Raw genomic sequence first — 16,750 nt, 5'->3', positions numbered from 1 at the left:
GTCTTGCTGAAAGTTCAGGAGGTCTCCACATTAACATTAACCTCTGAAGTACCAGATTCTTCTGGACTCAAAGCCAAGGATGACACAACCAGAGTTCTTCTGAAACTTATTCAGCTGATTTTCAAAGCAAAGCACTGAAGGAAACCTTCGACTCAGACCTGCCCGCCGCAAAGCTTTGGAACAATAGATAAACTTACTTTGTCCTGACGAGTTTCCGCAGCATAATGATCCATCCTATGTAATTTTCTTCTTCTTTTCTTTGGAGGAGCAACTGGTCTTTCCTGTCTCCTCTTAGGGGTAACCTTCCTCTTAGGTCTCTTAGCCGGAGTAAGAGGTGAGCCATAACTACTCTCCTGTACTGGCGGATAGAGATGTCTGGACTCAGAAGTCGTCTGTCCCTCTGGGTCAGATCATAAAGCTCACACTTTGCCATCTGGGGTCAGCAGAGCCTTAGTTAGAAAAATGAAGGCTCTTCATGTGAGAAAAAGTAGGTATGAGGAATGATTCAGGGGACTCTACAGAGAGAAGCCTCCTAAATCCGTTTTGATGCTGCCATCACAGTTTCTTCACCGAGAGCAAGAATATAGTTTAAGAGAATCTAGTCATGTGGGTGTCTCTTGGGCTGAGGAACCTGCTGGGGGTTACACCTGAAGGTGACACACAGTCCTACGTCCCACAACTCCTGCATTAGGGAGAGACTGGTCCCTGGTTACGAAGAGCTCTCCATTTTTAAAGTACTAGAAGAAAACCAAATAGAACACTAGCCATTTGGTCATTTCAAGGTGACAACGGGGCTCATGCAGGGGGCTCCAATGCAGAATCTGCTGGATATCTGTTCACACCATCAATGTATATCGAAGCAAGAGTCACCTTGATTGGCGAGAATTAGGGGAAAAAAAATTTAAACCAAGGATGGAGTGAAACATAAATAATAAGCAATCCACCTTGGTCATGAAAAGTAAGTACCTCCTTAGTACTTATACAAAATGGGGCTTCCAGCAGGAGAGAGAACTTCTCACTGATAATTTAGGTTTTCAGTACAGAGGAACTTTAAGCCAAGAGATAACCATAAATAAAACTGTCTTTTAAAAAAATTACCTGTAAAATTAGTTAAAATACAAAAAGTCATCAAGATCTCTTCATCTTGGTCTGCATATGAAGAAAGAATCTACGTGCTTATACTCTTCCTATCAGATAACCCCCTTCTTGGGGGGACGGACTGCCAGCACTATGCATCCTGTTTTGAAAATCTAGAGAGCAGTAAAGGCTGACACAGAAGCTGAATAAGGAAGATAACCTTTTGGGACTTCCAAATGCTAGAGAAAACCGGGCCCCTGATTTGCCGATGGTGCAAAGGTGAATTAAATCAGCAAGCCCTGCCGTCTCCCTAGCTGAGTCTCTCTCAGTGGGACTGCTCCGAGAATCATTCAGATGCAGGAAGGGGCGGGAGGAGGAACAATGTTAGTGAATCCCAAAAGGAGGCCATCTGCCATGCCAGGTCACTGTTTCCAAAGCAAGCGACTGCATAGACACTGCCATTTCTACCTCATCCTCGCTCTCCAGCAGAGCGATGGAAAGACCCAGCCCCACGGACTCCGGTTTGGTTTGGTTTCTTAAATGCGTCTAGTTTCAGGCAGTTCTCCATGAGAAGAGAAGCAAAAGAAAAAGAGGGTTTCCCAGTTCATGGTCACGGAACACATTTCAGCTAGCGCTCGTCGGCCCATCACACACCCGGCCATTCGCAAGAGACCTCAACATTCAGAAGACTCCACAAGCGGGCCCTGCTGGTTGCAGCGGGTTAGAGGAGCAGCGGGAGGGACAGAATTTAGTCAAGATGAGTTTTCATCCAGGGATTACATCGCATGTAGTTCCTTCTTCGAATGTTAGAGGTAGACGAAAGCTAAGTTTTCACTGACCAGCCATACTTTAGTCTGACTTTAGAAGACTTAGCCTGAGGTTATTAGGAGGATGGGAGGTAGAGGGGCAAATTTCCCTGCTTTTCAGAAGGATACTTTGCCATCTGAAGGTAGTCACTAGCCAGCCAAAGCTCTGCCTCTAGGCCTGGAACAGCAGCCGACCAAGGAATCACAGAGAAAGCGTAGAAGGTCAAAGAGAAAAAGATTGTGCCAATGATCAAAAGCAAGCATGTTCCCGAACATTCACCATTACACGATGAAACCAGGAGCAATACACCATTTCTTGAAGCTATTAGCCCAATGTTTGGTCATCTCATTTAATAGCCTTTGAGAATCGTCCTGAAAAAAGTATACTCGGGTATTAAGCAAATAAAACACACAGTTCAACTGCGTTGTAGCTCGTAACATTCTGCCAGAACAAATTTTTTCAATTAAACTTCAAATGCAAGGTATTTCTCATTAGATGTAAATGATGACATGTTACTGATTTTATAAATAATATTTCGGCTCGTAAAGCCTTTATACACATACCACATGTATATATTGATAGAAACCAATTAGTTGACTACAGAAGAGAGATTTTGCTGACTTGTTTTGGTTTCCTTTTTTTTTTAAGAGTAAACAGTTTTGCTTTTCATTCAGTAAAAATAAGATTCCTAGAACCAAACGAAAAATAGTTGAAATCTGAAAATATTCCTCGCCTTACTGGAAGAAAGTGGCCAGGTTATCAGGTTATCATAACTGAAGAAACATTCCAAGATATCTAATTAAGAGTGTTTTACCCAGTGGATACATGAGAATATCCCAGTTTACGAGAAGTATTAATACTAGAGAGAACATAGCATGAATACTTCCAAGTCTTAATTCAAAAATTCTAGAGGGAAAAAAAAAGCTCTATATTTCCGAGCAACCCTGAGCACAGCACCATCATTACAACAAATTCAAGCATCCTATGTTATGTTCCATTTATCACGGCTCAGTACTTAAAAAAAATAAACTCTCCAGTTTTTTCTTGATTAAAAGGCACACACATACACTTTCAAGTATGTAATTACAATTGAACTACACGTATTAGAAATCCAGAGATGTTTGTGGATCAAGAAGCATCATGGCTGAGCTGTATAACTTTTAAAGAACTGAGGGTCGTGCGAGTTCCTCCTATTTATATTGTAAAAACCCAACTTTTGACATAAAAAAAATCTTCTGTCTGAATTGAACATAGTGATTTACCTAATCACTCTGCATATCTCCTGGAAGTTTAAAGGGTTCCATGGGAAAACCCTGGCCCGGGAGCTCTTAGATTCTAGCCTCCAAGTCCACTTAACCGCCAGGTGACCTGAGCCACCCCACACCTGTTTAGGCACCAGCCTCCGGCTTTTAAAAAAAATGGCTATACCAACCTCTGGCTTGCCTATGCCATAGAGTCTTTTAGGGGATATTATTATCCAAGTGAAGTACGACTTTGAAATAAGGCACATGGAACTGCTTAGAATTTATTTTTTTAACATTTTAATAAAATGTGGTTCCTTTGGTTCACTTTAGATTAATCTCAAAGAAAGTCATCCTAAAGATAAAACAGCCATGCTTGCGCTGGCAAGAGTAAGATTTGTGTTTCATGCAGATGTTTATCTCATTTTATCATTTGTGTTTCATAATCATGCGACACTCGTTAAACATCAAAGGGATAGGAAAAAGAGCATCAGACTTATATAACTGCAATGATTTAAGGCAAACTAAGATTGCTTTCACAAAGCCATTACTTTCCGGTGTTTGAAAAAATCACCACGGAATTGATATTAAAACATTAAAAAATACTTAGGTATTTTTCGTGTATTTGGTATTTACTGCCTTTGGCTAGATATGCTGCGTTTTGCTCAAAAATATTTAAACCAAGACACACTTCTCTGTATTTCCTACTCAGTCGTATGCTGAACACAATGAACTTCATTATCACCAACGGTGCTGTCAGCCTGTTAGAGAATGGGAGGCAGTTTCCAACAGCAGAGGTTTTGAAATGATTTCTCCTCCCAAATCAAGTTAGAGTATGTTGATGTAGACCTCACCACTCTAGTTAGAATGAGAGATGGAAAACATTTTAGATTTGTAAATCCCATCCTGTTTTAAAGTGATCTATGCTGCAGTACTGGGAAGATTTCTATCTCCAGATGACTGAGGAACATCATAAAATACAATCATCCTTTTCCCACCTCTGAATTTGAAATTATACTGGATATCGTCGAACAAACAGATGGTTTTCAACCAACATTCCTCACTGTTTGATAAAAGGCCATTACATCGCTCTGCTAAACACATTCATTCAGTCGTGCATTTCTCTTAATTAGGAATTAATTTCCTTTTTGGGAGTGATGGATATGTTCACAGTCTTCACTGTGGTGATGGTTTCACAGGTATATATACCTATGTCAAAATTTATCAAGTAAAAAAGTGTTCAGCGCTAGAACATATGCCAGGTTGACTGTCTCTGCTAAGGCTGTTAGAGCCACTTAGCTGACCCACCCTCTCGGAACTGCATGATCATTTTAAGTGAGCTGAAATTCAGGTGGAGCATTTTGTATTGCAGGTTTCAGCCCCAGATGCCTTTCCATTCCTATCCCAGGGATGGCAAACGCCAACCCTTTCTGATCCTGTGCCTTCTGACTGATGCCTTCAGGGCATACACCCGTCCTATGAACACCAAGGTTAGGGTAGGTTTGAATAGCAACTCAATCTAAACCTGCAAGAGAAACAGGTATGTTTAAGATTTTTAGTCTTGCAATTGTTTGGCTATGTATAAACCTTGCAGATGCAAATACCCAAGAGACTTTGTACAAATCCTGAATGCAGTCAGTAGCCCCGGGCACAGGTTCTCCTCAGGCAGATGATAAGCTACTAACCTCAGGGCCAAAAGGGCCATACTTGTGTCCAGAGAAATCAGGTTGCTCGGAATAGAAGGCATAGACCGAAGGCCTACGGGAAAATTGGAAGGTTCAGAATCTCCCTCAAACCGCATATAACAAAGAATATCAAGTAACCCTACACATTGAGAAAAACTCCTCTCAAATCAAGTTAAGTAATTTCCCAACCACTGTTCGTCTTAACATGGAAAATATCTCTTTCTTGTTTTTCGGGGGTGGGGGGAGGGCGGATTCTATTCTTTCCACATCCACCCCCCCCCACTACCCCCACTGTGCTAACTGCCTGGTACCCCCTTCAGGGAGCAAACGTCACAAAGGATTATCTGAACACATACTCAGGTCTTTGATCCTCGAGATAATAGAGCCCAGTGAAAAGTCACACAGACCATGCGGTCTGTAGCCTGAAAGAACATCTCCATTAGAGTGAGAAGTCAGTCTGACTGCTTCCGCAGTCCTTGGGGTGCTGCTGCTGGTTCGCTTATCCAGGCCAGGAACTCGCTGGAGCTCCGCGGTAGCGGCCAGGATGAACAGCTGTACTAATCCCTGGCACTAAGTGGGGCCCTGTGACCTATGTCCCTCGTGTCCTTCTTAGGGAAGTAACGCTAAGGCTGAGAAGCACAAAACTTAGTAATACCACACCTTGACCGGGCCCATCGAGTCTTCAGCCAGTTCTAACCTAGGCTGGAAACGTACTGAAGAAAGAAGAGGGAAAGCCGGGGGCATGGAAACAAATACCTTTCGTCGTCTGGCAGGGTGAGCCATTGCAGGATGGTTAATATTCTCCGCTCATGAGGGATGACCCTGTGGGGATGTAGCAGGCAAAGCATGACGTGAGCTTGCAGTTCCACAAACTCCAGCCCAGCCCAAGGGCTCTCTATTTACCGCCATCTGTTTTCACTTCGTTGTCGTACAAGGCCCTCTTTCGAATTAGAGTTTAAACTTCCACTCCATTTACAACATGTCGTATTGCTCAACCTCTGCTGTAGAAGATGAGACTGGAAACTCTGATTCACAGTCAAATGAGGAACCTGCCCTGTTGATCAGAGACTCTGCTCCAGGCAGAAAGGACCCTGGGCTCAGAGGCACCGCCATTTAGTGAGTAAAGCCATTAGCTGTGGCCACAGGGGGACCAGGACTTATATCCCCCATCTGCATCTTGCTGGTGGTGTGACCTCTCTTGACCTCCATGCCACTTTGACCTCTCTGGGCCTCAGTTTACTTATCAGCAAAAGTAAGATAATAGCAAAACACACTGTACACAGCTTGATTATGAGGATAAAATGAGACAAGACAAGGGGCACCTGGGTGGTTCGGTCGGTTAAGTGTCTGCCTTCAGCTCAGGTCTGTGATCTCAGGGCCTTGGGATCGAGCCCCATATTGGGCTCCCTGCTCATCAGGGAGTCTGCTTCTCCCTCTCCCTCTTCTCCTCCCCCCTCTCATGTGCTTTCTCCCTCTTTCTCAAGTAAGTAAATAAAATCTTTTTTAAAAAAATGAGACAACACAGGCAAAGGGCATGTACGGTGCCTAGCACATAGTATATTCCAAAAAAACCTTTTTTTAATTAATGATCACGAGTTATCATTCTATCTCTAAAGACCTATATGACTTTAGAAACGTTATTTAATCTGAAACTTTACATTCTTCCTCTATAAAATAAGGGGTTAGGAAAGGTAGTCTTGAAATTCTCTTCTAGCTCTATAAAAATCTATCAAGAATAGGCACATGTAATTATGAGACTGACAAAAAGGGTATAATCTTCATCCACAATGACTTTTGTGTTTAAGTCTCATTCCTCTGTTGAAATATAATTACCCGAAATCTGGCACCAGCTTTAAGAGCTCTCAGCTAACATGATCGTACTGTAGCCCGGGCTGAGTTTTGTTAAGATGCTCACAAGCAGAGCGATGCTTTTATTTATGGGGAGGTTTGCTTATTCTTGCCTAACGAGGAGCACACCATGCTTTTCTGCTCCCCCGTCTGAGACCAGGCCTTAGAGCTTGTTTATGATGAACTCGAACTAAAGCCCAAGTTTAACTGTGGTTGGTAGAAATTACTGTGGCCAAGAGTGAACCCTAGTATAAATTACGTCCCCTGGGTGATAACAATGTGTCAGCGTAGGTTCACCAGTGGTGACACACGCACCACTCTGGCGGAGGACACTGATAACGGGGAGGCTGTGCATGTGTGGGGACAGGGGGTACATGAGGATTCTCTGTGCCAACCACTCAAATTGCTGTGAACCTTAAACTGCTCTAAAAAATAAACTCCATTGAAAACTTACTATGGGATGCTGGTGGGCCATTTAAACTTTTACTCTCAGTGGATGTGAACCAGAGCAAGCCAGGAGAAAGACGAATCTTCAGAGCCATGGGAGAAGCCTAAAGTTGGCAGGAGCTCTAATCAAGGAGCTCTTCCCCCATGCCCCACCCCCGCCAGCCACCCCCACCAACTCTCATAGATTTGAGATTTGTCATTCCTCTGGCCCCCTCTCAATCTAGAGCTATCCAACCGGCCCAGAAAATCATATTTACTATACAATGAGTCCTAATTGAAGCAAAATCCAATGCTCTTGAATACATGGGACCCTGTTTATTATATCCTAATTGAATTAGAAATAGGCATAGCAAAGCCAAGTTAATCACTTCAGGTATTTAATTCATCAGCCTCAGAAATCCCCTGTATCTGAACAAAATAATTACACATTTAGAATTCTTTCCTAACTTAGAAAAAAGCAAATGCTGTCACCTTTCCATTTTTCCTCACTTCATTACCTACCTACAAGCTGCATTATATTATGTAATTGGTGTTAAGTCACACAATGGACTCCGATGGACTTGCTTGATGCCAATGGAAAAACAGAAGCTAACAGAATTTGTGTCGAGCTTAGAACACACATCTTCTAACACCTCTGTTGGACGCGGTGCTTGTCTAGTAGTGGGCGGGAAATAAAAGCATCCTCTCCGAGGCCAGAAGGCTTGGGGTTGAATCCTGACTCCAACATGTGTGGGTGATGAGACTGCCAGGTTACCTAACCTTTAACTGCCTCTATAAAATGAGGATAATAATACTTCCTATCGCGTAAGGTCATTGTAAGGATTAAAAGAGAGAATACACGTAAAGCACTTCGGATAGTGCCCGGCACTTGGAGTTTAGAGAAATGTTTGCTGTTGTCATTAGGCACTGGATTCACAGCTCCACAGAGACGACACACTCATTCATGAAATATTTGTTAAACATATATTACTTTCGAGGCTTTTGTGTGAACGTAAATGAAGATACAAAATACTTCTACTAAAAAGACCCTTACAGACAAGTCACCATTCTCTGCTTAGAATGATAAGCAGGTGACTGTCACTTTCTGGGCAGGGGCTGAATGTGTGTGTGTGGTAAGAACCAGAGAGGGGAACTGTAGAGGCCTGAGTATCCTTCCTAAGTGTGACCCTGGACACAACACTTCACCTCTCTAAGCCACGTGTTCCAATCTTGCCAATGAGGAGTTGAACAAAGTGGTCTCTAACTTTCCTAGGAGTTCTAGCTTATCTTTATGAAATTAACCCAGGAACCAAAAGGACATGGCCCCTAGCCATTAGTGTTTAAAATACGACGCAGAGACAGCACAAACAGATGTGGCCACAGAAGAGAGTGTGTCCGAACAGAAAGGGCAATGCCGCTCATGCTGCTGTCTTCACCTTCACTGCTCGATAGAGAACTTGTTGTGAGACCAAGTCAGTCAGATATGGTCAGAAAAAGAAAAGGAAGAAAAAAAAAGGAGGAATGGAAAATGAGGATTAGATGAGGTATTTAATGTTAAAGGGGAACAAATATCGTCATTGTATGGTCAATGTTGAAAGAGACGATTAGAAATTTAAAAATTAGAAAGCAAATTAAATTAGAAAACAAATACTATTCATCTGTTACTTTCTATGTACTAAGCACCCTCCTATGCTCTTTAAAGAAATTAGCCCATGCTATCTTCACAGCACCCTATGATAAAGATGCTGTCACTGCCATTTAAAGATGAGGACATCGTATTGAGAGATTTAATCCCTTGTCCAGAGTCAGCAATCTATGGAGTGGCAGGGCTGGGATTCGAATCAATCTACACACTTAGACCTACAGGGAATTACCGCCTTTGAACATAAATTGACACACACAAAAATGTAATGGGGCGTCAGCTGAGGATTACTTTGGAATAAAATACTATCATTTAAAAAGCAAGAATAATTCTAGGTTGCAGTACAGAGCCACGATAAAAAGGTGGACTTCAAAGTCTAAGGCTGTGGTCCGAATCTGGTTTTAAATTTAAGGATTTTCAGAATGTACCATGGGTCGATTCCCCTGATGTGTATTCCATTAAAGAACTGGAAGTATGACCCTGGTTTGTTTTGTTTATTTGTTTAGTTATAAAAAGATTAAAAAAAAGAGAGAGAGAGAAAAGCTAAATCCAAGTCACTCCCAGAATATAGAGATAAAAGAACAACAGCCTGAGAAGCAAACCAAAACTGAGGACATCTTCAGAGCACACAAAAGCTACCTTCGTGTAAGTAGCTTGAACTGGGTGGAGAAAATTGCCATTCAAAACCAGAACACTGGGCCTTTTCAATGAAGCTTGGCAGCAGTTTCGGGGGGTAAGGGTGGGGACTAAGTATTAATTATGTCATTGGCCATTAATTATGTCCATTTTGCCAAGCAAATATGTCGTGGGGCAGAGAAAATCATTTCTGTAAGCATCCATGACAGTCAAGGGTTACAAAAATGTTATGCCTCAGATTAAATTGGTAGATCAACATGGCATTGACGTGTCATTTCTAACATACCCACACTTAATTCTCAACTCAGAAAACCGCTTTTTAAAAAAAAAAGGCGGGAAAAGGAGGCTTTTACAGGGTCACTCTGTCTTCCCTTCAAATCACCAAACCCAATTTCAATTTAGTCCTTCAAATCTGAAAAAGCCACTTTTATTCCCAAATTTGGAGAATATAGACGGTCCCATTCTGGATTAATTTGAACCTGTGATTGCTCTCAGCACACTACTATTATAGAATAGTCAGATTTTTGTTAAGGCATAAGAGGCAAATATGGAAATAGCTTTAGGTGGTTAAAAAAAAAAAAAGATGGAAAGAACATCTCAGTGGGAATAAAATCCCCATGAAAGCTGAAACAGATTCCTTTTCTTACTAAGGAGCCTTAAAAATAATCAACATGTTGACACTTTTATTAGGTAAGTTTCACCTTAAGACTATTTTATGAACATTAACTACGAATCTCCCCATTACCTCTGTGGGGAAGAGAAGTAGTTCCATTTTTCTTACTCGGGAAATCCTAGAGTTCAGTGGGAAATGGAGTGGAAACAGAGGCTTCCCCTTGTCTCCTGTCTGGAATTTCCAATCTCTAGACCACTACATCAGCTGCCTGAGACCACACTAGACTTTTAATGTTGTGAACCAAAATAAATACAGCATGTTATAATATATTTACAGAAAAATGATAATGCAAACCACAGCAATAAATAGGCTAAGAGTAATATACATTCCCTAGGTGGTAAGTTACCAAAACCAGGGACAGAAAAATCTTAAGGATGACAAGAAGAAGAGAAAATCTTCTTTACATTTCTTTTAAGAAAAGATGGAGGAAAAAGAGAAGACCTCTAAAAAAAAAAAATACTTGGAAGATTATTTTCAATCTTCAAATATTCAAAAGCTCAAGTTCTTTTATATTTAACTGAAGTAAAATCAAATTGAGTTCATGTTTCATAAGCTAAATCATAATTGCAATTTTACAAACATTGACAAAATAAAGATAACTTACACCGACCAGAAGAATGTCCCAGCTTTCACCCCTTGCTTGGTGGCTGTAATCCATAGCTAATGAGGAAAATATAAGAGGCTTATAATGTGTTCTGAGTTTTGGTCAAAGAAGAAAAAGTTTTTAAAAATGTATTAGATCAGATATCTTATACTTTACCCACATCCCACCATAAATTTCACATTATTTGCAATCATTCTCTTTTCACATCTGGAAGTCAGAATCATTATTTCCATAAATGTCATTCAATACATTCTCTGCAAAAGCTTTCAAAAGCTCTGCTAGGATTCTAGTGGCATTTTTAACTCTTGTTTCATCTCAAAAGTCTGTTCTGTACCTGTCGCTTCTGATCATTGTTTTGAACATTTCGCTTATATGACAGAATTCTGCTCATCAAAGGACCCAGGGCTGGACCATATGTTTCCTGTACTATTGCAAGCCTACAGAGGAGAACCCCAATTTGGCACACAGATGCCGGAATCTTGGAACCGAGCTTTGTCTTGTTTTGTTTTAAACTAGGTGAATGAAAAGGGCAGGGGGAAAAAAAGCTATTTTTTATTCTGCATTTTCCCATGCATCTTTTATTTAGCCTTTCAGTAAATGAAATTTTAGGAATAAGCTCCTGGGATAAATTAGGTGAACCAAGCATTTCATTGAGGCTTTTAAAATACTCTTTACAGCGCGTGCTGTTGGAAGGCAGAAGATACAGTGGTTAAGAACCTGAGCTCTGCAATGGGATAGCTGGGTTTTAAGCCTTGCCTCTGTCACTCACCAACTGTGCAGTCCTCCAGTAAGTTCCTTAAGCTCTCTGGGCTTCGGTTTCCTTTAAAATGTAGATAATATTACCTAGCACATGGGATTATTCTAAGCTTTAATGAGTTAAGACATTTAAAGTCCTTAAAGCAATGTCTTAGCATTTGGTGAACACTGGATCAATTTTAATCTTAATTATTATGCAATGGAAATAAATATAATCCAGTTATTCTAGGAACATTAAAAACAGCTTAGGATGGCCAGTGTCCCACTGAACATAAATCTGTAAGAAGAACTTCCCCCCACCCCTCAGGAGGCAAACAGGAAGAAATGTGGCTCTTTTGTTACAAGACCCAAGCATAAGTGGTCTAGGAATTGCAGCCAGCCCCTTTTCTGGTTTCATTGTATCCAGACTTTCAGAGTGTCTTACAGACTCCAGTGAAAACCCCTGGTTTTTGAGGAAAGGGGAAATTGGGAGGTGTGGGCCCTCCATGAGGCTGGCCATGTTTTCAGAAGGGTCTGGGACATCCGGACTGGGAGAATTCTGCAGAGTCCCAAACCCCTGTGGAGGGACTAAAGATCTCCAGCCTCTCGAAATCATAGCTGTTGCAGCTGGCAAGTAAGAGATGGACCGGAAAGCATGGAGAGCCCTCTGAGATTGGAGGAGGTATGAGCTGCCTAGTGACTGTCAGCATGGGGGGGGGGGGGTGCCCTTGTCCCATAGGGATGGGTCGTAGAGATAAGGATCTCAGATTGCTCTAAGCGCCCTTCCAGAGTTTGGTTCAGAGTATCCTTCTGTTTTACGGACAAACTCTGCCATGCTGGGAGTCCCCAGGCCAACCAGGATCCAAAATGTGTCCATTCATTCATTTTTCTTTTCCTTGGTGATCACATGTTTGAAAGGGTTAGAAAAAAATGCCCTTTAGTTTATGAATTGTTGAGTTAACTGCAAATCAATTCATTTTGGGAGTGGAAGAATCCTTGGCCATTTCTTAATATCACACTTTATGCAGGTTTCTCTTTTGAAGGTCTTCTACATTTGAAGATGCAATCATGCATCTTGCAATCATGCAAGTCTCCTATATTGCATACACGATACATGCGTTGTTTCAGCCAACTCTTAATGGAGGGCAACTAGTACACCACCATCTCCCCAGACAAAGAGCATTGGGAATATTCTGTTTCATTGATTTATATATCTCTTCTTATGTTTCCTCATCGATTTCTGTAGTAGTCACAGTTGGTTCCACATCTTCCAGTATCATATTTAAATGCTGATCATAAGCATGTAATCTGGCTCGAAACTCTTATCATTTGTCATTTTCAAATCAATTGGCTCATCCAGGCTGAGCCTGATGAGATCCAGGGACTCTTCTAGAGCGTTGGTAGTTTGTTGCTGGTCCACGTGGTCTGCCAAGTCTCAAACCCTGCACTCTATCCCGCTTCTCCGGAGAGAACGCGAGCCCACCCTCCACCCACCCCAACTGCCCCTGGAAACGTGAAAATGCAATGCCGGGAAAGCAGAAAGAAATCTCATTGCAGAGTTTGCATTGGTCATTTGAAACTGGGGCAGATCTTCAAGGGGAGGGGTAGGCTGGGCCTATCAGGCAAGGGCGTGTCCAGGCCTGGGGGTGTCCTTTCTTGTTGCAGCACCCCCACTGTCGAGAAGATGGACCCAAAACTAAGTGCTGGGCATCCCACAGCTGACTCAAAACCACATCGGATCCCCGAGGGACCAGTTTCTTCTATACATGTATATGTATTTAAGATTGAGTTATTTATTATAGAGAGAGAGAAGAGGGGAGCAGAGGGACAGAGAGAATCTCAAGCAGACTCCCCCCTGAGCTTGGAGCCCACACCTGCCTGCTGGATCCCACAACCCTGAGATCATGACCTGAGCTAAATCACAAGTCAGATGCTTAATGGACTGAGTCACCCAGGCGCCCCAACCGTTTCTTATATTAAGTGATCTATTTCCATACTTATTTTAATTTCAGAGACTCAAACTTAGTGTATTTGTAGCCAAACAATGTCATACAAAATCTAGTGCCTTGATGTTTACAAAGAAGTTGTACTAGGCAATATTTGGCAGTTATGAAATGTAAGATTAATCTGGGGTTTTTCTAATGGAAAATTTTTAATGCAATTTTGTCAAATGATGAGCCTGCACTTTCAAAAGTTATGTTGTGGAATTATGCTGATGTTGGCACTATCTGGGCAACAGGAAGCCCTATGGGTAACTTTTAGCTCAGTAATGTTTACAGGAAAAGATCACCAGAGGGGGTCTTTGCAATGGTATAAGGAAAGGGCACGGGGAGAGAGGGTAGCCAATGGTGAAGTCAGGGTCATGTGCTCTTTATTCTTTGCTGTACTTCCCCAGATTTTTACAGTGACAATAAACATCTTTGTAATCAGAAAAAAGTTAGCCAACTGTAAAACGCAACCGAACCATGAGGACAATTAAGAGGTGGTAAAAAAAAAATTAAAAAAAAAAGTCATTTCTGGAGCACCTTGGTGGCTCAGTCAGTTGAGCACCTGACCCTTGATTTTGGCTCAGGTCATGATCTCAGGGTCCTGAGATCCAGCCCCGTTGCAGGCTCTGCAATCAGCAGGGAGTCTGCTTGAGGATTCTTTCTCCCTCCCCCTCTGTTCCTTTCCTCACCCCTCCAACCCTCTCTCTCTCTCTCAAATAAATAAATGAATCTTTTTTAAAAATTTACTCTTCTCAAAAAAAAAAAAAAAAAGAAGCAAAAACATTGTTCCTGCTTTTTGGTACAAGTCATATTGACCATATTTTCTAAAAGAAAAGTGGGAGCATGGTCAGAAAAGTGCAAAAAGTGAACAAATGAGAGAATCTTTAAAATTAAAAACATTTAGGAGCGTCTGGGCGGCTCAGTCGTTAAGCGTCTGCCTTCGGCTCAGGGTGTGATCCCAGAGTCCTGGTATCGAGCCCCATGTCAGGTTCCTCCGCTAGGAGCCTGCTTCTTCCTCTCCTACTCCCCCTGCCTGTGTTCCCTCTCTCACTGGCTGTCTCTCTCTCTGTCAAATAAATAAACAAAATCTTAAAAAAAAAAAAAATTAAAAACCTTTAAAAATCTCAAATAAAAGAATCCTAGCAGTAAGGAGCCATTCTATCAAGGTTTAGCAAATGGTAGGAGGTTGGAGCATGACGTTCTTAAGTTAAATCAGATCATAAGTAGCCCTGAAAGTTCCTTGCAGGTCATATGTATATATTATATTTCTGAACTCAGAAGTTAAATCTAGTAATTACAGAGAAAAAAGTCACGAAAACATTGGTCCAAAAACAAAAAAAAAAAAAAAAAAGAAAGAAAGAAAGAAAGAAAGAAAGAAAGAAAGAAAGAAAGAAAGAAAGAAAGAAAGAAAAGAAAAGAAAAGTGAAAACAAGCTTCTGGGGTTATTAGAAAGAGAGAGAGAGAGGTTTCTAGTTCCTTGTTAATTCAGAGAAATGGGAATCTGTATTTCTCTGAATTTGAATGTAATATAAATTTCCTCAAAGATTGGTGAAACAGCACAACAAAAATAACCTGACAAGACACTGGATTTGGTTTCCCCACCTTTAATGCCAATATTTCTCCATTACTCTGCTTTATCTAGAGGCAGATTTCAACATTTATGTCTTAGATACTACATTGGGAAGAGGGAAAAGGGGGGAAAATTATTGTACCTATTTGATACGTTATCAGGAATTTTTAAAAAAAAAGCTTTCTCACTGGAATCAGAAGGATTTAAATGTGAAATCCAACCCTTTCTCACATTAAATAAAGTAGGCTGCTGAGGGAGAAGGGGAGAGGTTTTGAAAAAGAAAATAAGCCAGAAAACATTTTTCAAAAACATGAGCTACTATTGTAGTCTTTCTAGCAGTTCTTTGCAGGGAAATTATTCCTTTGCATTCAAAAGCACAGAGCGAGGATAAATAGAATTCTGGGAGACCAGAGGGAGGGGTGGGGCTGTCGCATTAGCTGCAGGATATCACTTACTGAGATTCAAGCTAAGAAATGAGGATTGGGGTTGCTGCAGAATAGACTGAGGACCGGTGTGGCTCTTTGCAGGTGGTGAGGGCCTGAAGAAGGTAACTGATAAAGTACAGGGAAAAAGTACGGGTGAACACATCTCAGATGCGGTGCAGAACAGTTCAATCCAAGACACAGGAGTGGGACAGCTCGAGGCGTCAGGCTGTGGATTACAGCCTGAGAATAAAGAGATTCTACCCCCATCGGGCCCACAGTCTGAAGCGGGTATGTGAATAATTTCAAAAATATATGGTCAAATTTATGACAGAAATAATAGCAAAACCCAAAGGTGGGTCCCTGAGCTTAGCCAGGGCTGGTGGAGCTTAGTGACGACCTGGTGACAGATTCTTCAACTGAAATTTGAAAGATAAATAAGAGTCTAGCAGCAAAGCGGCCAGGTGAGCATTTATAGCACCCTAAGTGCAGGGCAGAGTCCATCTGAAGGACATTAAGATGCAGTAAAAAGAGGGAGGAAAAACCCCAGATTTATAGCGATCTATGGAAAAGAAACAACAGAATAAATAAAAAGTAAAATTTTCCTGACAAGAAAGCAAAACCTCCCACCGGCAGGATAATAACATAGGCAGGAAGAGAAGAAAGCAGTGACTTGCACTTTCCATCAAGCCAATCCTTTTCGCCAGGGATTTCACTCCTGTTCTAACGTCATCCTTCTTCTCTTTGCCGCCTCTTTCTCGAACATGCCATCGTTCTTGCATTTTCACACTATGGTAATTTACGAGGATGGTCTCAGGACCAACTCACTGCGTCCCCACTACTGGCAGAAACAGCTGCGGACCAAGCCTCTTGAGTGAGAAGAACATACTTGCTCCTCCAATTAACGTCTTGCTCTGGAAACTGGCTTTAGAGGACTTGCATCGTGGTGGGTGATGGACTTCCTTCTCCAATCTCTGTGTTTCGTGGGCCCTTTGGAGTCACATTCACTCTCCACTTCACTGAGTCCAGATTTAAACCGATCAGGGAATTTCCCCCTGAGATATCTTACTATGAGAAATTGCAGGATTATAGCAGAGAGATTTTTCAAAGAAACAAACATGCTTAAGAAACTTCAGTAAAAGTACGGAACATACTGTTGTAATGAGAACAAATTAAGTATAATTTCAAAGCAACAACAACAAAAGGAATCCCATTAAAATAGGCATGAGAAATGCAGCATCATAAAGTGAATGACAACTTTTAATAGCACATTGTAAGAAGAACAAATTAAAAGCAGCCCCGAGTTTGCTAAGATGGCTATATCCATGTTACCAAAGGGAGAAAAAAATAATAGAAATTATTTTTGGAAGCCTAACGGTGAGATTCAAATTTTCAG

The 16,750-nt window shown here is 41.5% G+C and overlaps 1 protein-coding gene and 1 pseudogene across 1 annotated transcript in view; both read right to left on the bottom strand.

Annotated features, from left to right (window-relative positions):
* ENPP2 (ectonucleotide pyrophosphatase/phosphodiesterase 2) overlaps window positions 1-16,750 on the bottom strand; it is a 107,292-nt gene that overhangs the window by 39,730 nt on the left and 50,812 nt on the right. The window contains 4 exon segments of the mRNA XM_045805743.2: window positions 198-353; window positions 4,811-4,883; window positions 5,567-5,632; window positions 10,640-10,695. Of these exon segments, the coding sequence (XP_045661699.2) occupies window positions 198-353; window positions 4,811-4,883; window positions 5,567-5,632; window positions 10,640-10,695 (351 nt within the window).
* On the bottom strand, window positions 10,709-16,136 carry LOC148109427 (U6 snRNA-associated Sm-like protein LSm3 pseudogene; annotated as a pseudogene).

This window comes from Ursus americanus, chromosome 9, assembly GCF_024610735.1.
Source record: "Ursus americanus isolate L20-20 chromosome 9, mUrsAme1.1.p, whole genome shotgun sequence".
NCBI classification, from domain to species: domain Eukaryota; kingdom Metazoa; phylum Chordata; class Mammalia; order Carnivora; family Ursidae; genus Ursus; species Ursus americanus.
Note: the sequence above shows the minus strand (reverse complement) of the source record. Positions and strands in the feature narration are given on the sequence as shown.